Here is a 25374-nt window from a genome sequence, read left to right as displayed (position 1 = left end):
AGTGACAATACACGGCAGCAACAAAGGTGATTGCTATGACGCTGGGCAGGGCTCAAGACTCCGTGTCCTGCCTTCCCATGGCAAAGTTCACCTGTTTGGACAGACTCAGCATCCAAAGCAAGTTGCTGCTTTTCTGCCTGTGTCAATGAACAACAGGAGAAAGAAAGCAGCCAGCAGTTTCTTTGCAGAGAGGGCCTTTGCTTCAGGCTGAAAGTGCTGGATTGGGATGGAGGAGGCAGACAGCTGAGAGCTCAGCTGCTCTCTTGGACTGGCATCCAAACTCGGCAAAAAGAGCGTTTTCATTCTTTTATTGTAATCCTCCTAGCGGCAGTCTCCCATTTGCACCTGGAAGTGGACAAGAAAACAGCAACAGCCCCGGGGACGAGGGCACCGCGCCGGGCACGGCCCCGCCGCTGCCGCTGCCCGCCCCGAGCGGCCGGGGAGCAACGCTGCCCGCAGGGGCTGCATTTCGCCCTGCTCATGGCCTGCTCTGCCCTCCCACGGGGCTGCCTCTGCCCGGCGCTGGCAGGCTCCTCGTTCAGCACTTCCCTCTGCTCCAGGGGGACACAAGGTGCAAGGAGCGGGGCTGGCAGAGGGTGACCTGGGCTGCTGGCAGCTCAAGTCCCGTGTGTTGCGTCTGCCTGAGGGAAAGTTCACGGGCCTTCCAGGGCTGTGCTTTGCATTGGTAGCTGGACGGGTGCTGAGAACAGAGCGGTGTTCTGGCTGCTGCCCAGCAGCGCTGTCCCTCTGCCATTCCTTCCCCCAGCAGAGGGGATGGGAGTGGGCAGGATCCTGGCAGGGGCACAGCCAGGCCAGCGGACCCAAATCAGCCAAGGGGATGTTCCAACCATATGACTCCGGATCAGATGTATAAAGCAAAGGGAGAGAGGAGGAAGGGCACCTTTTCCCCCAGAAGCTGAAGTTTCCCTGAGTGTTCCAGTTCCAAACTCGTGACCTTTTTTGGAGGCATAAGGTTCTCACCCCGTAGTCTTCCAGTCACCCCCCAGCTGTAGAATTTTAGAGCAGTCCAATTAATCAAGTTCACATTTTCTAGATATTGCTGTGTCATTTTCTTGATATCCATGTGAGAGGGGACACAGTGACGGATGGGTTTGCACGGGAGCTGCAGAGCCCCGGAATGGAGAGCCTGAGTGTCCCAGCAGGATTTGCAGGAGTGTGGAGGGCAGCTGGAAATATTCTCCTGCCTCCATCTTGCAAGGAAGCTTTGATTTGATCCCTGTCTGCACATGCCATGGGGCCTCCAGAGGCCCAGGGAGGTGTCTGGGTGGCCCCAGAAGGTGCTTGCAGGACCCTGGGGCACCAGGGAAGGGGCAGGAGCATCCCTGTGGTGCTGGGAGAGACACCCAGAGGGGGCCAGCCCTGGGGCCCGGGCAAGAGCTGCATTCAGGCAGCCAAATTCATGCAGGGTCTGGCCGGGCTCTGCCAAGGACCAGTCCAGTGAGCTCCACTCCTGTCTCACCTCTTTGTATTTTCTTTGTATTTCTTTGTATTTATTTCTTTGTATTTATCCTTATTATTATCTTTGTATTTGTTGACCCTCAAAATGCCATTTGAAATCATTTTCCCTCAAAATAAATACTGACTTATTTTAGTGTGCTGCTTTGGACAAATTTGGAGGAAAATATCCTCTGACAGAAGGCAGGTTACAACCAGCCCTCTCCCACCAGGTCTGGGAAAAAATATTTTCCTCTGAGGAAAGCGAAAGAGAAAAAGAACCTCTTTATTTAACAAACAAACAGGAAAAGGATAATAATGCTGAATACTAAAACCTCTCGCTGTGGAGAGAAACCTGGGAAGATTTCAGAGTCCTTCTGTAGGTGTGCTCTCTCTCCTCCTCCTTGGAGCTGGGTTGGTGTCCTCCAGGGCCTCGGTGGAAAATTCTCCCGGTGTGTTCTGATGTTGAAACAGTCCAGAAGAGAAGAAGTGAAAAAGCCCAAGTCCCAGGAAAACAAACTTCAACTCTCCGTCTCCCTCCGGAGAAAAGGAGCCGAAAGCGCGCTGCAAAGCAAGCAGGGCGCTCCCTCCGCTCTTCTCGCTGCCGCAGCAGAACGCACAGGAGTGTGTGTCTGTGTCCTTGAACAACCGCTTTGAAAAGTTCGCTCGGTTTTTTCTCTCTCCCCCGTTGGGCTCAGTTTAAAGGCACAGAAAGGCACAGGATTGATTTCTGGGCAGAGAGCAGCCATAGGGGATACACATCATAAAGTCACCCCCAGACAGGAATGTACGGAGCTGGAGAGCTCTACAGTCCTGTGTCTTTAGTTACAAGGGTGTGGAAGTGTCGATGGGTCCTTTGGTAATCGCACAGTTCTGTATCAGTTCCCGCTGTGCGGAGCCATTTTTATACAGAAATCAGTGTATTCACACAGCACAGATTGTTGTGTTTTCCTGTGTATCAATTTCTGTGTAAACCTGCATCCCGTTGTACAGTTTTATCGATGTATGAATTTCTGTGTAAAGCTGCGTGGCCTTGTAGAGTTTGGTTCAGGCTCTGTGGGTGTTGAGAGAGTGCGATGGATGTTTGGCTTTCTCTCCAGACGTGTATCTGTACAGGCACCACCGTGTGACCCGTCAGACATTTAACTGTGTGAACCAAAAGGGATCTTTGTATCTTTCCATATGGTCAGCAGAGATGGAACAATCTGCAGGAAGCTCGTAACAGAATGTTGGGGTTTTAGGAGTTCTTGTTTTTTTTCCTGTTAAAGGAATTTTTCCCATAGATGTTGCCACAGGGACAAATTACTGGGGGCTGAAGAAAAACAAAAGACCTGGCCATAGGGGTAGGGTGCATCTTGCTGCTCTTTTTTTCACCTGAGTGTGTGGGCAGTCAGTCCCTGGCGTTTTGGATGACGGAGAGAGAGGCTGCTTCTTCGGCTGCCTTCCTTCTACCAGAGAGACCCCGGGATGCCCAAGCCTGCCTTCCCTGCCCTGATGGGAGCCAGGCTGAGGCCGCCCCGCCCCTGCCATTGCTTCGAGCCTTCGCTACTCTCTAGCCCCGCTCTCCCTGCCTGCCGAGACCTCCAGGGGTTCCCACCACAGCTCCAGAATTTTGATACATCTTGTCTGCCACCCGGGATTTGTGCTCATCCCTGCCGTTCCAGCGTGCTGTTCCCAAGGGTCCAGCCGGACACCGGGATCGGCTGCCCAGCGGTTTGTGGAGCCTTTGTTCCATCCCTTCCCGGGATCCCAGGCCCCCAGTGCCGCGTGCTCCCCGAGCTCGCTCTGGAGCGCCCCCTGCAGCCGCGGGGGAACCATCGCACCTGCCCTGCTCACCGGGAGCCGCCAGCGCCCCTGCCGGCTGCGAGCGGAACTGCACCCGAGGGGAAAGGGCCTGACAGCCGAGAAGGCTGGCACTGGGTTTGTGATTGTTTGCTGTTACTGCCAGAGTTATTGCCGTTTGTTTGACTGGTTACACACATATAGATATATAATAGTAAAGAACAGTTATACCTATTTCCCATCTCTTTGCCTGAAAGCTCCTTAATTTCAAAATTATAATAATTGGGAGGGAAGGGGGTTGCAATTTTTTTTTCTCCCATTTCAAGGGAGACTCCTGCCTTCCTTGGCAGACACCTGTCTTTCAAACCAAGACACTGGGAGCAACTGGGACCACAGTGGGGGCAAATACAATCATACAGGGCGTGACTGGGTTCATACTGGAAGTGACTGGAGCCACACTGGACTCTTATTGAGAGTGAAATGAACCATACTGGGTGTGACTGGGAGCCACTGGGACCACGCTGCAGGCAACTGGGATCTTATTGGGAGCACCTGGGACCATACTGAAAACACAGGGGGAGTGACTGTAAGCGACCGGGATGATGCTGGGAGTGACCAGGATCATACTGGGGGTGACTGGGAACCACCGCTGAGGCGGCGGCAGAGCTCGGAGGCGGCCCCAGCGCAGGTGGGAGCCGCGCTCGGTTCTGGCGGGGCTCGGGGCTGGCTGCGGGCGGAGGGGGCGGCAGGGGGCTGTGGCGGGTTCGTTGTGCCGTGTGGGCGCCGTGTTCGCCCTGGCGTGAGGGCGCTGCGGGAGCGGCTGCCCGCGGTCTCCTTCCCGCTGCTGCCTCGGCAGGAGCCGGTGCCGGAGCAGCGCCGGCTCGTCCCGGCTGCTGTGGGTAGGACAGAGGTGGCTGCCCCGTCCGCGGACGCTGCGCTGGGGCCGCCTCCGAGCTCCGCCGCCGCCTCACCGGGCTCCGGCCGCCGCCGCCGCCGCTCCCGGGCCCGCACAGACGCTCCGCCAATGGCGCCTCTGCTGCGCCACGGCCGCCCTGCCGGCGGCTCCGGGCCCGGGCTGCTCCCCGCTCCGACCAATCAGCGCGCCAGAACCACGACTGACGGCAGCACCGCCCAATCGGAGCGAGGGGCGGGCTCTGCACACGGCAAGGAACCCCCTCCCTTTCCCCGCACTCCGCCATTTCTCGGAAACCTTGGCTGCGGGTTGTTTTTGGCGCTGGGCCCGGCCCGGGCCGGAGGCCACGGAGCCGCTGCTGCCCTGAACCGCCCGGAGCTCCGTGTGACCGGGAGCTGAAGGCGCTGGGAACTGCGGGTGAGTCCGGGATGGAGCAGGGACCCACCTGCAGCCCCGGCAGGAGCCCGGGCCGGAGCAGGGGATGCCTGAGAAGAGCCCTGAGCCCGTGGGAAGCCCCTGCAGAGCCGTGGAAGTGGCTCCTGGCGGGACTCGTGAGCTCGTGGGGGATCCCCGCTGGAGCAGCCTGCTCCTGAGGGACTGTGTCCCGCGGCAGGGACCCCAGGCTGGAGCAGGACAAGGATTCCTGTCCCTGAGGGGGAGGCAGTGACATGACCTGACTGCGACCCCCATCCCCTGTGCCCCTGGGTGGGGAGGAGGGAGGGAATCGGGGATAAAGGGAAGCTCGGGAAGGAGGCAGAGGTCGGGGGAAGGTGTCACTTTTAGGACGCATTCCACTTTTCATTCTCCTGCTGTGATTTGTTTGATAATAAATCCAATTCATTTCCCCAAGCCGAGTCTGTTATTTCTATGAGTGATCTTTCCCTACTCTTGTCCTGACCCTGCCGCCTTTCCTGGTGTGTTCTGTTCCCTGCCCAGGTTGAGGGGGGCAATGACAGAGCGGGTTTGGTAGCCCCGGGCACCCAGCCAGGCCCAGCCCAGCCCAGTAATCGCTGCAATAATTCACTCCAGCATTAACCAGCCGCAGGGAGGGTCCGGCTGCGCTCGCAGGCAGTTACAGAAGTACCAACTGGGCAAAATGGGACACAGTGAGAGGAGGGACTTGATGCCAGTGGGTGAAATTTCCTTCCTCCGAGCTGGCAGGGACCAGACAGAGGATCAAGGCTGGAGATGTGGAAGGCAGCAGGGATGGCCGTGGGCCAGCTGTGGATTTTGTTTTCCAGGTCATTAAACTGAAAGGAAGCAGCACGAAATCTGTCATGGAAAAGAGAGGAGAGAGAGCAGGTGGCGGTGGGGATCGCTGCCAGTGTGGCCTCGGCTCATCCACGTGCATTGCAAACGCTGACAGACACCGAGCCCCGACAGACGCCCATCACTGACTCTGTCGTACCCCGATGGATCCGACGGGGGCTGGAAGCTCCATCCAGCAGCTCGGCGCCTGCTCCGCTCTCACATCTCCAACCCCGGGATGGACCATGGGGTCTGGAATCATCTCCATTCTGGGCTGCAGAGCTGCTGCTTGGAGGTCTTGGGGGATCCTTAAGCCCCTCGTGCTGCTCCGAGCTCCCGAGGGCTCCCCGAGGGTTTCTAGGCTTGAACCCCTCTCCAGATCTGTTGTTTGGGTTTAACAACAAACTCTACAGCAACGCCATGCCCTGTGGCAGCAGCCGGTGCCGGGACAGCCCCGGGAGCCGGGCTAATGCCCGGCCGTGCCCAGGAGGGACCGAGGGCAGGGGAGTTCAGGAGGAGCCCCCGGGCCCCTCGCTGCGGGCGGCGGGAACGGCCCGAAAGAGCGGGGGCTGCGAGGGCTCCGGGGCTGAGGAGGCTGCGGGAGCTGCTCGCCCCGGCGGGGGAACGTTCGAGCCGGCCCCGGGCGGGTTGAGCTCGGGCCGGTGACGCTGCGAGACCCGAGAGGGCAGGGAAGAGAAGAACGGGCCAGCGCCCGATGGGCAGCTTTCGCCGTCACTCCTCGTCCGTCGCTGTCCGGAACGGAGCAGAGGAGAGCTGGTTTGAGGGGACGGCAACCACGGCGGAGCCGCGAGTGAGTTCAGCGCTCGGTTCTGGCGGGGCTCGGGGCTGGCTGCGGGCGGAGGGGGCGGCAGGGGGCTGTGGCGGGTTCGTTGTGCCGTGTGGGCGCCGTGTTCGCCCTGGCGTGAGGGCGCTGCGGGAGCGGCTGCCCGCGGTCTCCTTCCCGCTGCTGCCTCGGCAGGAGTGATGAGCGGGAAAGACTCCGCTACTGGAATAAGTAGTACAGTGGGTGTGTTTATTCCAGCGCTGGGACACACGGGGGATCGCTCCTCCAAAGCCATGCGTGCCGACAGCTGCGTTCAGCTCGGTATTTATCGGGTTACAAGTTCCATATTCATTGACTTTCCCAATCCGCCTATACATATTCATTACCTGGCCCCGCCCAGCCTCGCTTCATATTACAATGAGCCCAAAAGTCATTTACATCCGCGTTGTGCTTGCACAGCGTTCTCTGGTGGTCGTGGGCAGGGGTCTCTGAGATGAAATAAGAGTCTTCCTCAGATGAAGTAAAGGGTCTTCCTCATCCCGAACTTTTCACCTCTCCTCCCTGCGCGTGCTCTTTATGTCCCCGGGCTAAGTGCAAACTTCAAGACTGGTTTGAGTTAGCTTTAGGTTAAGACCAGGATCTTTGGTCAAGATTCCTTCCCCTTTATCAATAGTCTCATATCTTCTCATCCTGCTTTGGTAGGCACAATAAGTGTTGGGCAATCTGTATGCATTGCTTCTAACAAACCAGTTCTTAGTAAATCATTTAATCTCTGCTTCCCCATCCCCCTGATTCAGGAGCACGGTGCCAATAATGCCAAGGTTGTGGTTCAATCCCCACCTGGGCCGTTCCCTTAAGAGCTGGACTCGGTGACCCTCGTGGGTCCCGTCCAACTCAGAGGATTCTGTGATTCTGTGAAGTGGCCTTGTGTGACCCCCGGCCCTGTTACGGTGCCAATGCTGCTGCTACTGTTGGCTTTCTTATTATTTTATGAATTTTTGTCATGGGTAAGGCACAGCATTATTGTATTCCATATCTGTGCCCAAAATATGTTACTTTTAGGATCGGCACCGTGCCAGAACGGGAATATCCGGGCAGGTGGGGATGGAGCTGTTCCCTTTGTAAGCAGAGCCCAGAAGCTGAGAGCTTTGTGTCTGTCCTGGCAGCGTCTGCTGAAGGTGGAGGCTCTGCTTTGGGGGAAGTTGCTTTGGGCTCGGTTACAGCAGCCACACGAGCACAGCTCCTCTGTGGCCACCAGGCTGCAGGAAGGGCACAGGCGGGGAAGGGCGGGACTGAGCCGGCACCGCCCTCCTGAGCCTGGGGCTCCCGCAGGGCCGGGACCAGCCGGGGCCTCTCATCGGGGTCCTTCCAGCCGGCCTTCGCCGTGGTTGTAAAACTGTTCCTGAGGCTCCTGCGGAAGGGTTTTTCAGCACTGCTGATGCCTCGGGAGCAAGGTGCTGGTTGCACTGAGCGGGGAGGTGCCGGCTGTGGGCTGGAGGAGAGGGAATTCTGCTCCATTCCCGGGGTTGTGAATGAAGCCCTGGATCCCCAGGCCGCATCAGGAACCGGGGACATCCAGAAAAGAACCCTTGGAGGATTTCTGGGTGAGTGCAAGGGCCAGCGCTGTGGCCTGTGGGGAGGGGCAGTGTCAGCCCAGGAGCCCAGGGCCGGCAGGGCTGTGGCTGTTCCCAGGGCTCTGGGAGAGGCCTCGTGGTTTGCAGTGGCCGGGCCCAACGCCCCCGGCTGCCCCCAGCCCTGGGCAGTTCTCCTGCCACAGCCTGGCCCCTGGCCCCTGGCCCTGGCCAGTGCCTCCAGCGGCTCTTTCCCGCTCCAGGTGAGTGGTTCAGATCCCATCCCTGTCACGCTGCTGGTTCTGCTGCTCCTGGTCCTGCTCCTGGCTTTGGGGGTGGCCTTGGCTGTGCAGTCAGGTAAGGGAGGGGCAGCTGCCTCGGCCCAGCCCCTCGGGGCAGAGCGGGGTCCCCGCTCCCTGTGCAGGGCGATCTCGAACCTTCTCCCCTTCACTGTCCAGCAGGCAGCTGTGGTAAAACTCCAGTTACCCCAGTTGCACCTGTGGCTCCGGTGCTGCTGGCCTGTCCCAAGGGCTGGGTCGGGTACCGCGGGGTCTGCGACTTCCTCTCGAGGGATCAGGGGACCTGGGGTCAGGGTCAGGCTCGGTGCTCCGAGCTCGGGGCCTCCCTGGCCGTGCTCAAGGATGAGGAAATGGTGAGTGAGGGGCCGTGGGGGCTGTGGGGTGGCAGAGGGGAGCCTGGGGGGCTCCTGGGCCGGGCTCGGTGCTCGTGGGGCCGGGGGTGCAGCCCTGCCCCGGGGCCTCGCAGGGAAGGAGCCCCGGGGTGCGGGGCAGCCCTGGGCGTGTGTCCCCCCGAGGGGCCGGGGCAGCTCCCACTGCCGCTCCTCTCTCCTTCCCAGGAGTTCCCCTTCCCCTCTGTGGGAGCGCACATCCCTGCCTCGGGCTGCGCAGACGGGGCCAGGGGCTGCCCCGGGGGGACGGCAGCAGCTTCAACTCCTCGTGAGTGCCGGGGAGCCGGGCAGGGCCTGGGGGGCACGGGGGCACAACGTGTCCCCCTGTGCTGCCAGCGCTGCCTCTGCTCCTCCTTGCAGGGTCGAGGTCCTGGGCGATGCAGAGTGTGCGTTCCTTGGAGAGGGTGAACTCAGGAGCGGGACCTGCTCAAATCCGCGGCCGTATCTCTGCAGCAGGGCCCAAACTGCCCCGTGACAGGGGATGCAGAGAGGACCTTCTCCCTGCTGGGCAGGCTCAGCTTCGCCTCTTCCCCCCCAGCACGGGGATGTCCTTCCTCAGCCGCAGCGTCTGCCTTGCACTGGCTCTCAGGGTCACCTCAGTGCCACTTTGCAGGGTCACCTCGGTGCCTGGTCTCCAGGAGATGAAGCTGCAGGAAGAGGAGATGATGTGGAAGCTGATGTGTGGCTGCCTGGGCTGCGGCTGGGGGTTTCTTGCTCCTTCTTGGACCATCCCAGAACTGATCCTATTTCTGTAACACCACGTATTAATAGAGTAACCCTGTAGATGGATGGATAGATATAGATAGATATGGATATAGATGAATATAGGTGTAAAACCTGGGCTTCCCCAGGAATGTGCCCTTGGTTGGGACACGCTGCCAGTGATGCCAAGGTTGTGATTTGACCCCACGGGGGCCATTCCCTTTAGAGTTGGACTCCACGATCCTTGTGGGTTCCTTCCAGCTCAGAGGAGTCTGTGAGTCTATGAAATGGCCTTGTGTGACCCCCACCAGCACTCACAGGGCCAATGTTGTTGTTGTGGTTGTTCACCCAATTATTCTGTTACTTCTGCATGAAATGCTTGTGAAGTGCCCCCGCTGTCCCTTGTGTCCCCTGGGCACCGACAGCCCCGGCCCTTGCCCTGCTCCCCCTCCCACGTTCCATCCCGGCTGGCGGAGCCTTGGAGCTGCCGTGGGGCCGTGGGGCTGCCCCGGGGGCTGCGCCCCGAGCCGGGGCCCCTTCCCAGTGCTCCCAGTCTGCCCATCCAGCCTGGAGCAGCCAGCGAGGGCTTCAGCTGGGGCGGCAGAGAGGCGCTGCTGGGGGGTCCCACCTCTGCTTGGTTTGGGTTGTCCTTCCTAAGCTGGGCATAAACGACTTTGGGAGTTTTCTACCAAAAATCTCCTCTCCTCCTGCACTCTGCCCAAGGGGTTTGGGGCCATTTTCCCTTTTCGGAGGAAATCAAAGCGATGCACAGAGCCCTGGCAGGACAGGGCAGCCCTGCAGCCCCTGAGCCTGTGCTGGCCTGTGCATAGTAGAGGAGCAAAGCAGCTCAGGGATAATTAAACAGCGATTAAGTAATAATTACTTAGCCAAATAAATTGCTCTGAATTAGGGGATAGGAGAAATGAGGTCCCAGGGCTTCCCGCTGAGCCGGTGCCACTCCACACCCAGGGCTGGGAAAGCCTGGGCTGGGAGCTCCACAGAACAATTTGTGTCTATTTTTGGATACCTCTGGCTTTTCGTTGATCAACTCTCAACGTTTTATTTCTCCTTCAATGATATTTTATTGATTCTCACCTCTCAGAGATCAGGACCAACCTCCTGATCTTTTCACCATTTTACGGGGTGAGGAGGGGTTTTTCTCTTGCAGTAGCTCCTGCCACAGCTCCTTCTCCTTTCCCCTGTGGGGAGCTGCCCCATATCCCGATTTTCCTTCCTCTGGAGACAAAATCCCACCACCCCCCAGCCCCTCGGTGCCCCTCCCCGGGGTGTCAGGGCTGCGGTGGGGGCAGGAAGCTCCGGTCCCGCTGCCACTCACCCCCCACCCCGGGCCAGCGCTCAGAGGTGCTGTGGCTTCGCGTCCCCTCCTGTGTGTCCCCACCCCGCGTCCCCACCCCGCGTCCCCAGCCTGTGCCCCCGGCTCCGCCGAGCCATGGAGGGCGAGGAGGGCTACACGGTCTTAGCCCGAGGGGCGAGCGGGGGCTGCGGGGAGCCCCCCACCCCTGCAGGGTGCAGGCACTGGGGGTCGTGTCCGCTGGGCCCCCCCGATTGGTGGGGGACAGGAACTGGCGGGGGGTGGGTGCGGGGCTGGGATCCCGGCGGGGCTTTTGTGTTTGAGTTTCCTTGGTGCGCCGGGCACCGCTTCACTGCGGCTCAATTGAACGGGATGAATTCCTCAATTAATGCCCCCCAGCATTCCCCCGCGCAGGATTCCTCCCCGTGGGATACTTCCCCCGGGATTCCTTCCCCCGGGATTCCTTCCCTCGGGATTCCTCCCCCAGGATCCCTTCCCTCGGGATCCCTTCCCCCGGGATTCCTCCCCGTGGGATACTTCCCTCGGGATTCCTTCCCCCGGGATTCCTTCCCCCGGGATTCCTTCCCTCGGGATTCCTTCCCCCGGGATTCCTCCCCCACGATTCCTCCCTCGGGAATTCTCCCCCGGGATTCCCCGCCCTGGGAACCGGGTGTGCTCACGTTCGCACTCGCTGCCGCGGGGTTAAACACCGGCTGCTCTCCCACCTCCCTCCTCCTCCTCCCCGTGCGGCCGCTTCGGCCCAGCCCTGCCGGGATCAAAGCTCGGCTTTGCAGGAAGACTTTTAAGCCCTGGCATCGCCCAGCGCGGCCCTTTGAGCCTCATCCCTGCGTGGAGAGGCTGAACGGGGAAAACTGAGCTCCACACCAAACGTGATTTCCAGGGGCTGGTTCTTCCAAAGGGTCCGTGCTCGGAGCAAAAGCCCCAAATCTGCCCCAATTCCGCTGTTCGAAGGAGAGCTGGGATGCTGAAGGGCTGTTGGTGCCTTCAGACACCCTGATCCGAGTCTCGATGCTCCTGGTCCATCTTCCCTGCGCTTGTGGGGGTTCCTGCTTTGTTTCCTTCCACCGCTCCTTGTGCCCCGTGCTTTTTCCTGCTGGCTCCAGTTTCGGTTTCCTTATGGAGAAAATCCAGTGGGAGAATCAGAACTGTTGAGGTTGGAAAAGACCTCGAAGATCACAAAGTCCAGCCACTGACTAAAATATTGGATTCCTGCGGCTGGGAAAATCCACCAACGTTTGAACCCTGGGGGCTGCCGGGCTCGGAGCTGCTTTTGGGGACAAACAGCCCAAATCTGCAGAGTTCCGGCCCGCTGGGTGCGGGGCTGGGCGATCTCCGGTCACCTCTGTCCCCTGCAGCTCCGGGCTGTCCTCGGTGGCACCGCGTGGCGCTCGGGGCCGGCTGGACCGGGAATCTCCTGCTCGGAGAGGCCGCGGTGGCGCTGGGGCTGCTCGTGTGAGTGCGGCCATGGGGACACGGGGACAGCCCCGACAGCTGTGGGGGGACTCGTGCGGGGGAACAATCTCCCAGCTGTGGCACGGACAGGGTTTGGGAGGCCCGGGCCGAGCTCGGGGCCACCCAGAGCCCCGATAAAACGAGCCCCGTGCCCAGTGCTGGCACCCCCAGCACCCCCAAACCACCCGGGCAGGCGGGAGGGAGACTCCAATGTCTGCTGGATCTTGGGGAGACCCCTTAGAGGGGCAGAGCTGGGGGAAAATCCCCCCAAATAAACTGCTGCGACTGTCCCCGTGGTGGGCAGGGGGTGCTGAGCAGCCCCTCAGCCTGGGGCCGGGCCCCTCTGGGCCGCACAGCTCGGGGGGCACAGCTCGGGGTGCCGGAGGGGGAGCAGAGGCTCCGGCGCTCTCTGGGCTCCCGCTGCGATGTCACCTGAGATACGGTGACACCTCGGAGGGGCCACATCCTGTCAGCAGCGTGAAGCTGCAGTGGAGGGCGGGGGGCAGCTCCGGGCGCTGGGGGAGCTCAGGGGTGCAGAGCCCGGCCCCCAGAAGGAGACGGGCTGGGGTCTGCTCTGGGTTGGGAGCTCGAGGTCAGTTCTCGCCCCTCACGAGCTGCTCAGGCCAAAGCTTGGGGTGAGCTGGGATGAGGGGAGGGCTGAGGGGAGGGGTCTGAGCTCCCGCTTTATGTCAGAATCCACCCTGGGGCCGCGTGCAGGTGGATCTCGGTGGGCAGCGTGCTGGGGGAGCCAGGTCCTGCTCCCTGCTCAGCCTTCCTTCCCCTGCAGCTCTCCACCAGCAGCCTTTTGGGGTTCGCTGGGTGCCGTGGTGGGGTTCAGTTGCCTCCCAAAGCCCCCCCAGAGTGGTGTGATATGGGGGGGACACACGGGGGGGGACACACGGGGGGGGACACACGGGGGTCCCCATTCCCAATCCATCCCCAGGTTCTGCCCCCACCAATCTCAGCCCCCCAGGTCCCTCCCCACTGCTCCCCAATAAACGGGACCGGGGCGAACTGGGAAGCTTTACTGGGAACACTGGAAGCAGCCGGCTGCGGGCAGAGTGACAGCGGGGCTGGGGGGACACACGACCCCCCCAAAATCAGCGCGGGGATGGAGCGGGGGGTCCCGGCCGGGCCCGAGGCCACGGGGAGGGGCTGCGGCCGCCGGCGGCTCAGGAGCTCTGTGGGCAGAGCAAAGGGGGTGACACCCCCGAGTAGGGCGGGGTTTCCTCCGGCCAGCGGCGCTCGGATTCAAAAAGGGCTCTGGGGAGCGCGGGGAACAGGAGCGGGCAAACAGGGCTGTGGCAGTCTCCGAGGGCACGGCTGCGGGTGTTCTCCTGCCCGTGGAGTTTTGAGTTTGTTTTTGTGTTGAGATTTGGTTGGTTGGGTTTTTTCAGCAATGGTCCTCACACGATCAAAAGCTCCAGCCAGTAAAAGTGTACCCAGGCAAACAGAACCCTCCCAGAAGGACGCGTCTGTCCAGCCCCCTTCCTGTGAGGAGTGTTTGAGCCTGGCAGTAGCACTGGGGGACGCCGTCAAAGAGTCTGCCTGAGGTGTGAGCAGTGAACGATCTCCTTTCCCTGGTGGCCGAGCTTAAGGAGGAAGTGGAAAGACTAAGGAGCATTAGAGAAAGGGAAAGGGAAATAGACTGGTGGAGTTTCACGCTTCCAGCCCTGAGAGAAGCCCCCCAGCAGTCAGAGCACTCCCGGGCCTCTCAGCATCAGGCTGAGGGAGGAGACCTGGGGGATGAAGGGGAGTGGAAATGGGTTCCTACTCGGGGAGGTAATAAAAATTCCTCCTGACCCCCATCACCTCCCCAGGTGCCACAGTCTTCCTCGCTTTGCACTTTGCACCTTTCTTTCCTAGGCAGGCGCAGTCTCTTGTTGGCTGCTTCAGCAGTTTCTCACTCAGGTCTCAGCAAGTTTGTTTCTCATTTCTGCAACTTTTGTTCCCCATTTCTTGCCAAGTTACATTCTGTGCCTTAAGCTTGTGGCCAATATTTGCTAACTTTTACCCTGTATCTTATATTTGCACAGGTACAATGATTTGAACCCTTTCAACTGGCACAGGCACACCAGACCCAGCCTGGGCACAGGGAGGGAATTTATTCCCAACCAAATCCCAGCAGCACAAGGAGAAGGCAAAGAAATCTCTCCAACACCTTCCCCCCACCCAGCGGGGATCACCCGGAACGGGGGTCACCAGGGCTCTGCCCCACGGGGGTCACTGGGGATCATCCAACGCCGATCCTCCCACGGGGGATGGAGCTGGAGCAGCGCACGAAGCTCTTCCCGCACTCGGGGCACTCGCAGGGCTTCCCTTAGCGGTGCCTCTGTTGGTGTTTGGTCAAGTTAGAGCTGCTGTGAGAAGCTCTTCCCACATTCAGGACACTCGTAGGGCCTCTCCCCAGTGTGGATGCGCTGGTGGCTGATGAGGTTGGAGTTGCGTTTGAAGCCCTTCCCGCAGTCGGGGCAGCGGAAGGGCCTCTCATCCGTGTGAATGCGCTGATGTTCGAGGAGCTGGGAGCTGGTCGGAAACCTCTTCCCACACTCAGAACACTCGTAGGGCCTCTCCCCAGTGTGGGTGCGCTGGTGCTTTCTCAGGGTGGAGCTGTGCCTGAAGCTCTTCCAACAATCCAAGCACTCATAGGGCTGTTCCCCGGTGTGGACCACCTGGTGCCGGATCAGGTTGGAGATGCTGGAGAAGCCCTTCCCACATTCCCCACACTCGTAGGGCCTCTCCCCAGTGTGGATCCTCTGGTGCCGGATCAGGCTGGAGCTCCACCTGAAGCCCATCCCACATTCCAAGCACTTGTGGGGCTTCTCCCCACCCTGAGCCTTCTCCCCCAGCTCCAAGCTCCCCCTGGATCTCCGGCCGCCTTCCCGGCACAGGGGGGCTCTTTCCTCCTTGGATCTCTCTGGGCTGCGTTTGCAGCCCCTCCTCGTGCGGCATCTCCAGGGCTTTTCCTCCTCCTCCATCCGGCCACGCCTTGGGAATGACAAATCCTGGATTGGGGGGAGAAATAAGGGGTGAGCACCATGGGCTGGGGGTTCCTCCTGACCGAGTCTATCACCAGACATCGTGTGTCTGTAAAAACCTCAAAAACACCAAGATTCAGAAAAAAACCCGCTCCAAAATATAAACATTCAGCCCCCACAAAAAAACCACAAAAACCCCACAAAAAAACCAAACCACCAACATGGAGCCCAAGAAACCTCAGAAACACCAAGATTCACCAACGGGAAAATCGTGGATCCCCCTCCCTGATCACCTGCTGGATGGGGGGGCAACGCTCCTGGGGCTGGGGGGAGGCTGCAGATACAGCGAGTGCTGGAACCTTGCGGTGCCTCCTCTTCCTGCTCCTCCTCCTCCTCCTCCTCCTGTATCCCTACTCTTCCTCACACTCCTCTTCCTCACACTACTCCTTCTCCTGCTGAATCCCACCTGCTGCTCCCACGTCCATCCTTTCACCATTCTGGTCTCCAGCCCTGCTCCTCCAGCCTTTCTCCTCCTCCCCCCAGGCCCAGCACCCACCCCTGGCTCGCTCTGCCCCCCAGAGCTCTCGCATCCCACAGCACCAGCAGGGATGCAGCTGCGGCAGCTCGGGCTGCGGCAGCGCTGGGCTCTCGGCCGCTCCTGCCCGCACTCGGCCCCCGCCGCAGCCACTTCTGCCAGCACAGCACGGGCCGGCCCGGCCTTGGCGCTCCCCCCCTCCCACCTCCCCAAATTCCCCTCGCGGGGGGCGCCAAGGCCGGGCCACACGGGGGCTCCAGCTGGGGAGCGCCGGGCGCTGCGGCTCTGCCTGGCAACTGCTGACTCACCAGCGCCGCGCCTTCTGATTGGCTGAGCGCTGCCTGAGGGCCGCGCCTGCACCAAGGGGGGACACCCTGCTCCAGGGGGGATGGCCCGAAAACCGGGCACCCCCAGCGAACGAACAACAGCAACGCCTCCCTACAAACACATGCTCTCAATCTGCTCGGACACAGCCACACCGACTTGGACACAAGCAAGTGACACCACAAACCATCAGCTCCACAAAATGGTACTGATTGACACACACTGCTGCTCAGCCAAGCTCCTGCTCAATTCCTCAACTTCCAGAACAACAACAAAGCCTGAACACAACCATGGACATCGTGTCCTATACAAAAGGGGACAAGGTGGAGGCAGTTTGCACATTCTCCCAGAGCTAATTAAGGACACGGACACCCAGCAGGGGTAAAAAGGGAAGTCGAGAAGGGGTCTCAGCAACAGGGGACGGATGGTGTTGGTGTGCTGGGAAAGGATTGGTTGAAGGGAGTGTGCAGGAATATGGTTAAGGCAAACAGCAGCAGGAGGAATCTATGTGGTAAGAAAGGAAAAGAAAGATGGAAAAGAGCAGGAAGAGAAAAAAGTGAGGACTGGGATGTTTTTCAGCACCATCTTATCCTCAAAATTTGCCAACTGATCGAGATCTCTTCTATCCCTGCTTTCCAGGACAGGGAAACAAAGAAGTTCAGGATTTCAGGGTGTTTCTCTGTGGTGGGGAGCAGCAGGACAGGGCAGCACGGGCTGGGGGCCTGTGGGGAGCTGCGGGGCCGGGCCGGGGCTGTGGGGCAGCCGGGGCTCAGCGCCGGGCACTGCCTGACCCCAACACCCCCCGGGCAGGGCCGGCACTGGCCCCCGGCCCCCAGGAGGCTGCGGGATGTGGAAGGATCAGGATTTTCTTTCATCGATCTTGTTTGGGTCACTGGAGAAACGAATGATTGTGCAGAAAGCTCAGCAGCTGTCAGAGGATGAGCACCCACAGGCACTGAGGGGGCTGCAGGAGAGGCACAAGAAGCCCCTGCAGCACTTGGCCAGAAAGGCTCAGCAGGGGAATGCAAGAAGGGATGAGCAAAAGGCCAAGGTGAAGGCAAAGGCCATGGCAGAGTTTCTACAGCCCCCCAGGGATGAACCGCAGGGCCCAAGGGGGCCCCAGCACCCAGGGGACGGCGGCGGCCACAAGCACCTGGCACAGGCATTGCCCTCCTCGGCACGGCAGAGCCCACCCAAACAGCCCCTGCCAAGGAATCAGGGCTCCAGCTGCAGGCCACAAGGACACTGCAAGCACAGACAGCAGCACCCTCAGCACCAGCAAGTCCACCCCTGATGGACATGGATTGTCAGGGCTCTCAGAGCTCCCAGCACACCAGGGACCCACCGCACCAGAGCCCTTGAGAACATTCAGGGCGCCTCTGGATCGAGACGAGGCCGCTCCTGATGGACACAGGGGCCTCTCGATCCACTCCGAATCTGAGACCTAAGGGGGGAAATTGTCAAGAAGTTCTTTCATTATTCAGGCAATAAGTGGGAAAGATGAGCAGGGGTGTTTTATTCAACCACTATCAGTAGCTGTGGGAGATGGGTTTGAAATGCATCAATTTCTGTTTGTTCCTAATTGTGATTGTAATTTACTGGGAAGGGATTTGGTGGTTGAAGTGGGAATGCAAATTCATATTGTCAAAGGAGATACAGAGGCTAATGCTGCTGTACCTTGGTGTCAAATGTCTGCCAAGGCCTCTGCTGAAGGGAACCCAGAAGTGTGGGCAGCCCCAGGGAAATAGGCAAAATCAGATATGGAGCCTCTCCAAATTCCTTTGAAGCATCCAGGACAAGTGGTGTCTAAAAGCAATACCCTGTTCCAAGGGAGGCAAGGAAGGGGTTACAGCCTCTTACTGAGGCCCTGCTAAAGGCAGCGCTTCTGGAGCCAGGCATCTCTCCCTACAACACTCCTCTCCTGCCAGCCAAGAAACCCCATCATGGACACCAGAAGGAAAGCACAATTTTCAAGGCTTCAAAAGCAGATTAACTGAGCCTCCTGCCCTGGCCCTCCCAGAAAATAGACTCAGACACGGGAACTCATTTTACAGGAAAGATCCTTCAGGCCGTTCTGGCTGCTTTAGGAACACAGTGGCACCTCCAAACGCCCTGGCAACCCCAGAGCTCAGGTCGGGTGGAAAGAATGAATGGGGAAATAAAGAAACACCTTCTGAAGCTGCTGAGAGAAACCAAGATGCCACGGGTACGGCTGCTGCCATTGGCTTTGGCACGAAGAAGAGCCAGACCCAGGGCAGATATTCAATTACCTCCCCTGGAATTGAGGTTTTCAATTCCTCAAACTGGGAGTTCCTGACCTAGTGGGGGTTGGAGATCAGGGATGTCTGTTTCAAGCAGTCTGTGGCCACAATCCTGTCTCTTGTGAAATCTCTTCCACAGGAAGCTCGGCTGGCACAGACCCTGCCTTGGCACTTTGCTGCCCACAACATCCAACCAGGACATCGGGTCCTGCCTGAGGAGCGCAAAGAAGCACCACTGGTGGCCAAGGGCGTGGCCCATTCCAAGTGTCCCCGAGCACAGAAACAGCCGCCAGCACAGCTGAACACGGGGGGACCCCTCACCCTCGCCTCAAGCTCTCTGAAGCCCCGCGGATTTGCACTCCCCGGCTGCAGGAGGACCATGCGAGGCCGCCACTGACCCTGCACAGAAGGGGCCGCAGCAGCAGCCAGGGCTCCACAGCGGGGGAAGCCCCGGGGGCTGCCCACAGATCCTCTGCTGGAATAGTCTGGCTGGGCACCTCCTCTGGCATCTCCAGGCACTGGGGGCCAATCCTCGCTGGCACCGGGCGACCTTCAGAGCTTTCTGTGCCTGCACTCGCCACAGCTGCTGCGCGAGACAGCGGGAGAATTCCACTCTGGCTCTCAGTTACACTCACACTCTGGGCTGGGCGGGATTCGATTGCTGGAAAATATACCAAGTTCAGAATTGCTTTAAAATTTTATTTCGCTACTCAGGCTTGCTTTGCCTCTGTCTTGGGGAAAGGAATTTAAAGTGTTTGTTAAGGGATGTTACACCACTCAACAGAGATGAGCTTAACATCTCAACAGACTGGGAAGAGCCCAAAAGATACCCAAAAGATAACGCCCATCAACAAAACATCAACGCCCATCAGCAAACATCAAGGAACAGCTACCCCAGACACTGCCCCCGGCACAGCTGGAGACCCCTGCTCTGGAAAAGGCTGAGAAGGAAATCAAGGAGTGTGCACCTAATTAACATCAGAGGCCAAGCAATCCGGGGCCAATAGGAAACCAAATACTAAGAACTACCCAACTTGGAACCAATGAACATTAAACCGACGGATTTCTATGGGTTTAGACTGCATAAAGTTGAGGAAAAATCTGGGTAAAACTCGTGTGCCATGGAATGATTTTCTCTGCACACCCGGGCTCTGTGTGCATGAAATGATTTCTGTTGCACATCCTGGCCAGAATTAAGTAATGCCTTGACCCTTAACACTAAAAAGGTCACTGGAGAGTTTTTGTTCTTCCCACAGTTTCAGTGACAAGACTACACAATTAAAATGGTTTTTTTCATAATCCTACTGTGACATTGTCAGCTGGGTTTGGGCCAGGGCTGTGAGAATATATTTTTAGTCATAGGGGAAGAAGTAGAAAAATCTTTATTGGTTTGGATTTTTTTGTGTGTGTGTGTGTGCGTGGCTGTTAGTGATGGCAGAATTTTAGAATGGGTTTTTCGAGGTTCACATTTAGGTTGCGTTTTGCAAAACTGGAAGAGCTTTAAAGGTGACCCTTTAACTCATAAAGAGTTAATGAAACACCATTTTAAAAAAGGGGGGAAAAAAGAAAGGGAGCGGAGGGGGGAGGGGCACATGCACCTCCTGGGATGGCTGCCCTGCAAGGGAAGCTTCCTTCCAGGCAGCCAGCAGAGGAGCTTTAGAAATGCAAATTAACTCTGCTGCGGGAAGTGTGCACAATGTCCCAGGCTCTCCTTGCCTGCCACAGGAATTGGGCTGATTCCCTCTGCCCCTCACCCCAAGCTCTGCCTCCCTGCACTGACGGAATTTGCATCGCTAAAGGCAGAGCCCACACTGAGCATCTCTGACTCTGCAACAGAAATCCCTGAAGCTGCAAAGGAAAACAGCAAACGGAGAATGTTGGGAGAACTTCACTCACAAAAGCGGGGGGGAATCATCCCTCTCCCCACTCCAACATCTGCTGGCACTCTCTGTGTTATACAGGGTGGGTTTGACCACTGGGCTGCTTTTGCTGACACAAGGTCAGCGAAATCACTTGGGAATGCAAGGATGTGATGATTTAATCAGAGAAAAGCGGTCAATTGATGCTTCCCTGGCCTTTCTGGGAGCGCCCAAAAATGGGGAAAAGATGAACGGCCACCAGAACAAATCCTACAACACCATGGAGCAGCCCCTGGGAACCCAAACAAATTCATACCAGGTGCCAGAGAACCCACTGATCATTTCAATGCATCATTAGATCACAAGCTGTCCTCCAAATCATAACCAAGCACACAGCTCCAGCTCCTGACCTTCTCACCCACCAATCCACTCCCATGAGCAACGCCACATTTCACCCTGGGATGGCATCAGATTCTCTTTCAGCAGAAGGACCAGGAGGTTGTGGAAAATTAAATGACTCAAAGTGCTCTTGGCAAAGAGATGGCAAAGTGGTGAAACAGAGAACAAAGGAAATAAGAAAGCAGCTCATGTACCAGTCCAAATGTGGAAAGGATGGGAATGGGACACGTTTTCATGGTTCCCTGGCAGACCATGGGTTAAACCAATGCTGTTTCTCCTCTCAGGTGCTGCAGCAACTCTCATCTTTTTACCATGCACCACACCTTGCTCAGTGCAGCTCATTCAGCAGGGGATCAAGGGCATGCAGGTGGCAGCCAGGCCTCCTGACCCAGAAACGGCTACAAAAGGACACAGAATGAGGTCACTGAGAATAATCCCAAAACCAAAGAAGGCCCAGGAAGAACAGATTAAGGCATTTTTAAAGTTTGCAAAGAGAAGTACTCAGAAAAGAAGAAGAGGAGGATTAAAAGGAAAAAAATGAACGTGTCTTTACAAACAGATGCTGTGAATCCCATTGGAGATAGGGCCAGGGACTTGGAGATAAGGAAGTAATGGGAGAAACCATAAATTTCAGAAAATGTTACTAACTGACACCAACTGCTGCTCAGCCAAGCTCCTGCTAAATTCCTGAACTTCCAGAAGAACAAAGACTTCACAGAGCCATGAATATCGGATATTATACAAAGTGGGGGGGCACATTAAGGGGGACATGCATCCCCCCGAGCCGCGATTCAGCTGAGAAGAGAAACAAAGCTCTCCGCTGCTCCCGGCCCGAGGGAGCATCAGTGCCTCGCTTTGTTTTCCCCCAAAAAGGGAAAACCGCCCCAAACCCCTTTGGCTGAGTGCACGGGGGGAGAGATTTGTGGCAGAAAACTCCCAAAGTCGTTTATGCCCAGCTTGGGAAGAACAGCCCAAGCCAAGCGGAGCTGGGACCCCCCAGCAGCGCCTCTCTGCCGCCCCAGCTGAAGCCCTCGCTGGCTGCTCCAGGCTGGATGGGCAGACTGGGAGCACTGGGAAGGGGCCCCGGCTCGGGCCGCAGCCCCCGGGGCAGCCCCACGGCCCCACGGCAGCTCCAAGGCTCCGCCAGCCGGGATGGAACGTGGGAGGGGGAGCAGGGCAAGGGCCGGGGCTGTCGGTGCCCAGGGGACACAAGGGACAGCGGGGGCACTTCACAAGCATTTCATGCAAAAGATAAAATCATAACGAAGACAAAAGCAAGACCATCAGTGAGTCAAGATTATGAAGTTAAACTTTAGCCGGGAGTTAGAAGCAATTTGTACTGATTGAACCAAAAGACAAGTCAACAAAGAGTTAGAAATTTAGCCAAGAAGTTCAGTGCTATTCGCCATTATGCACCTGTCTGCAACTTTGCTTATAGTAAATGAACTGCCATAAGGACAAAAGAAGCAGAATTATAGCTAGCACCTAGATTGCATGATCAAATACAGGCAGGAGGTACGGACCGTCTCCAGAAGGCTTCCCGAGGCTGGCCCACAATAGAAGGTAGAAAGTTCATGGTGATGAAGAGATCCCTGACTTCATCTTTCAAGACCACTGACTCAAATCAAGACCACCGACCCAAATCAAGAAAAGAATTGCGCACGCGCAAAGGACTAATAACTGCATTTTAATAGGAAGCGGGGAATGGGAGGTGCTGGAGATATGTATAGGATTAATATCTAACACTTTGTGAAATCAATAGAGGGCAAATAACCGGGTAAGTGGCTGGCACGTCCCTAGGAGGCGACTCCCGTGCCGCCCGCCGGCGTAATCAACACACCACTTTCTAACTTTAATTAGTTAGAGAGTTTCTGTCCGTGAATACCGGCTTTTTAATCATTCACTGGAAACGTCGAGCAGACGGAGATCTAGGAAGCAAAGGCAACCCTGAGTCGCTTCCAGCGTGCCCTCAGCCCCGCCAGAGCCTCAGCACCCCCACAGCCTCCCCAGTCGCTCCAAAGCCTTCTCAGCCTTTGCAGCCCTTCCATCAGCCGCTCCCTCTCGCGGCGCTCCGCGGCCTCCCCTGCGCAGGGAGCAGCGGCGCAGGAAGCGGAGCAGCCGCGCCTCTGGGGCTCGGCGCGGGGCAGCGCTCAGGCACAGAGCCCGCAGCGCAGAGACACTCCCTGCACGGCGCCCCTTCGGCTCCGCGCCCAGAGCTTCGATGCCGGGCAGGCGGCTCGCTCGGGCTCCCTGGAGCCGGCACTGGGGCACGGCCCGGCCCCCACAGCGCCGGGAGGGGCTGGGAGGACAGGGACGGCATTTGGGGGTCCTGGGGTTCACTGGGAGACCCTCACTGGGAACCCCCTTCCCGCTGTCCCACCTCCCCTCATCCGCCCTCTCCCGCCCCTTTCCCACCGTCCCCCGAACCCCAGCTCCCCCCAGCTCGGTTTGGGGGGGACCCACCCCTTTCCCACCGTGTCCCGTCCCCGCCCCGCTCACCCGAGAGCTCCTCGCCAGCAGCCGGGGGGACGCAGGAGGAGGAGGAGGAGGAGGAGGAGCGGGAGGAAGAGGAGGGGCAGAGGAGGAGCGGGAGCAGGAAGGGGAGCAGCGAGAGGAGGCGCCGCGTGCGTCCAGCGCTCTCTGGATCTGCAGCCCCTTCGCGCCGGGAGCATCGCTGTCCCCGCATGCCGCAGGTGACCGGGAAGGGGGACCTCGCTCCGGATATCGTGGGCGGTCCTGGGAGGGTTTCTTTTGAAGGGGGGAGGGATATTTGGAGTTCAGCCGAAGTACCTTGGGGCTCCCTGATTCTTTTCTTCGGAACGGGGCGGGTGGAGCGATGTTTGGATCTTGCAGGACTCCAAAGCTGACCCGAAATGCCCTTTGGGTGGATACTGCGGGGTCCCCGGGAGGTGTTTTTTGGGGATGTCGCGGTGGCGGCTGCCGGCAGAGCCCCGGCGGTGGGTGGCGGGTGCGGGGTCCCGGGAGCCACGTGGCGATCGCCCGGTACCGGCGGGGGAGGAGGGGAGGAGCCTTGAGAGGGGGGAGAGAGAAAAGCGGGGAGCCCCGGGAGTCCCGGACCCTGAAATGGGGGCCTGGAGAGGGGGGACCCCGGCAGCCGGGAGTGGGGTGAGCTTGGAGAAGGGGCAGCCCCGAGAAGGGATGAGCCTGGAGAGGGGGAACCCCTGGGACACCAAAGAGGGGACCCCAGAGACGGGGGACCCCCGGCACCCCGAAGCAGAGAGGCAGGGGAGGAGGGACCCCTGGGACCCCAAAACCCTCGGCATCCCTTAGTGCAGCCCCAGAGAAGGGGGACTCCCTGAACCCCAGAGTGGGGAGACCAAAGAGGGGGCACCCCTGGGATTCCCTGGAAGTCTGGAGCGGGCAGAGACCCTGCAGAGGAGGGACCTTCAATATATGCAGGGCCCGCAGCATCCAGGACAAGGGGGACCCCCAGAACCCCATAGTGGAGAGACCAGAGAGGGGGAACCTCAATGAGGGATATTTTCCTCTGAGTCTTGATGTTTTGGAGGTTTTCATGGACACAAGTGTTATAAACATATAATATTGGCTTCTCGCAAAGTATAAAAGTAGATATTATATAATGTTAGAAATGCTTTTTTGCTGTGTAGATGTAATTTTCTCTCTTTTTAGCAAGAATGTTAGCAAGTGTGAGCAAGTAAGAGAACCTCCAAGTGAACACAGGATGAGGCCCAAGGAGCTGCTAAGCAACACTTTGTCCAGAGAACAAAAGGGCCCAAAGGCTGCTCTGCCCGGAGAACGGGCGGCCAGGAGAGTCCGAGAGCCGCTATCACCGCTCTGGCCCGGGGGCAAAGAGGCCCAAAGCTGCAATCAGCCCTGACTGTCTGGAGAATTAAGAGATCCACCCTACCATCGACTCTTACCTAGCAGGCCCAACCCCAAGAATCAAAAGAAATAAAACCGCAAGGCAGAAGACTACGCATGCTCTAAAAAGGCGGAACCAAGGAGTGGCCATGCAGAACAGCCCCGAGAAAAGTTTTAATATTAATAGAGAACGGACAATAAAAATGATATAAAAGGGACTCACCTCGAGCATCAGGTGTGCTCTTGGCAGAGCGCCAAGGCACCCGGCCGTTATCCCTTTGCTTTATTTTATGTGTCTCTTATTGTCTTTATATTAAACTCTTTAAATTCTCACACAAGGTATCTGGTGACTTCTAGAGATGGACTTGGGTGGGAGAAACCCCCAAGCCAATGCACTCACCCCTTGGTTTTCCCCTCAAAACAGGACTTCTCATTCCCAAGCCTTGGCCGAATGGAGGAGGAGGAGGCAGTGAGGAAGATGCCCCGGGAGCCCCAGGCAGGTGAGGAGGAAGTCAGTGCCCCTTTCCCTTCTCTCCTGCTCCATCTCCCAGCCCAGGATCGCCCCTGGCTGCAGGACAACCCCGCTGCCGACGCCGTCCTGCCGGGGACGGACTGGGGGGATCTCCTTCCCCTTCCCTGTGGCACGGAGGCAAATCCCATCCTCTCCTTGTCTTTCTTTTCTTCCTTCTTTTCTTCCTTCTTTCCTTCCTTCCTTCCTTCCTTCCTTGCTTGCTTCCTTCCTTGCTTCCTTCCTTCCCCTCTTTCTACTTGTTCCTTCTACTTCTTGTTTCTTTTTCTTCTTTTTCCTTCCTTTTCCTTGTTCCTTCATCTTCATTCTCCCTTTTTTCTTCTTGTCCCTTCCTCTCCTTCTTCCTTCTCTACCCTTCTTCCTCTCCTTGTTCTTTCCTTCCTCCTTCCTTGTTCCTTCCTCTTCTTGTCCCTTCCTCTCCTTGTGCTTGCTCCCCCAGGCACTGAGCTGCAGATGGAGACCAGGGAGGACAAATCCCTGTGGCAGAACCTCATGGAAGAGGCTGCTTTGAGTGGCTCAATGGCACAGGAATCACACGGAGAGGAAAAGCCAGAGGGATCCCCCACAAGGAGGGGCTCCAAAGCCAGCCCAGGGTGCTCTGAGGAGAAAAGGCCCCCCCTCTGCTTCATCCAGAGGCCCAACCTGGTGGTCCATGAGCAGCTGCACACTGGGGAGAAGCCCTACAAGTGCTTGGAATGTGGGAAGAGCTTCAGCCACA

The 25374-nt window shown here is 58.2% G+C and overlaps 3 protein-coding genes across 5 annotated transcripts in view; 1 reads left to right on the top strand and 2 right to left on the bottom strand.

Annotated features, from left to right (window-relative positions):
* LOC116436931 (zinc finger protein 79-like) overlaps positions 1–25374 on the bottom strand; it is a 509410-nt gene that overhangs the window by 5166 nt on the left and 478870 nt on the right. The gene's annotated exons all lie outside the window — the stretch shown is intronic.
* LOC116436920 (early activation antigen CD69-like) lies at positions 4408–9450 on the top strand. 3 transcript variants are annotated; one of them, XM_032094369.1, is made up of 6 exons: positions 4408–4567; positions 5392–6209; positions 8017–8110; positions 8215–8405; positions 8610–8709; positions 8802–9450. In XM_032094369.1, the coding sequence occupies exons 2-6, from the start codon at positions 6114–6116 to the stop codon at positions 9194–9196; spliced, it is 876 nt and encodes a 291-aa protein (XP_031950260.1). In that variant the 5' UTR covers positions 4408–4567; positions 5392–6113; the 3' UTR covers positions 9197–9450. The 3 variants fall into 3 exon arrangements, with proteins under 3 accessions (XP_031950260.1, XP_031950262.1, XP_031950261.1); XM_032094371.1 differs by lacking the exon at positions 8610–8709; XM_032094370.1 differs by lacking the exons at positions 4408–4567; positions 5392–6209 and adding an exon at positions 6227–7786.
* On the bottom strand, positions 13289–22989 carry LOC116436933 (zinc finger protein 23-like). Its single transcript, XM_032094389.1, is given in 3 exon segments — positions 13289–14284; positions 14286–14933; positions 22784–22989. Coding segments are annotated over 2 exon segments (744 nt in total). The 5' UTR covers positions 14907–14933; positions 22784–22989; the 3' UTR covers positions 13289–14161.

The sequence above is a fragment of the Corvus moneduloides genome, chromosome 31 (assembly GCF_009650955.1).
Source record: "Corvus moneduloides isolate bCorMon1 chromosome 31, bCorMon1.pri, whole genome shotgun sequence".
NCBI classification, from domain to species: Eukaryota; Metazoa; Chordata; class Aves; order Passeriformes; family Corvidae; genus Corvus; species Corvus moneduloides.
This window is presented reverse-complemented; position numbering and strand designations above follow the sequence as displayed.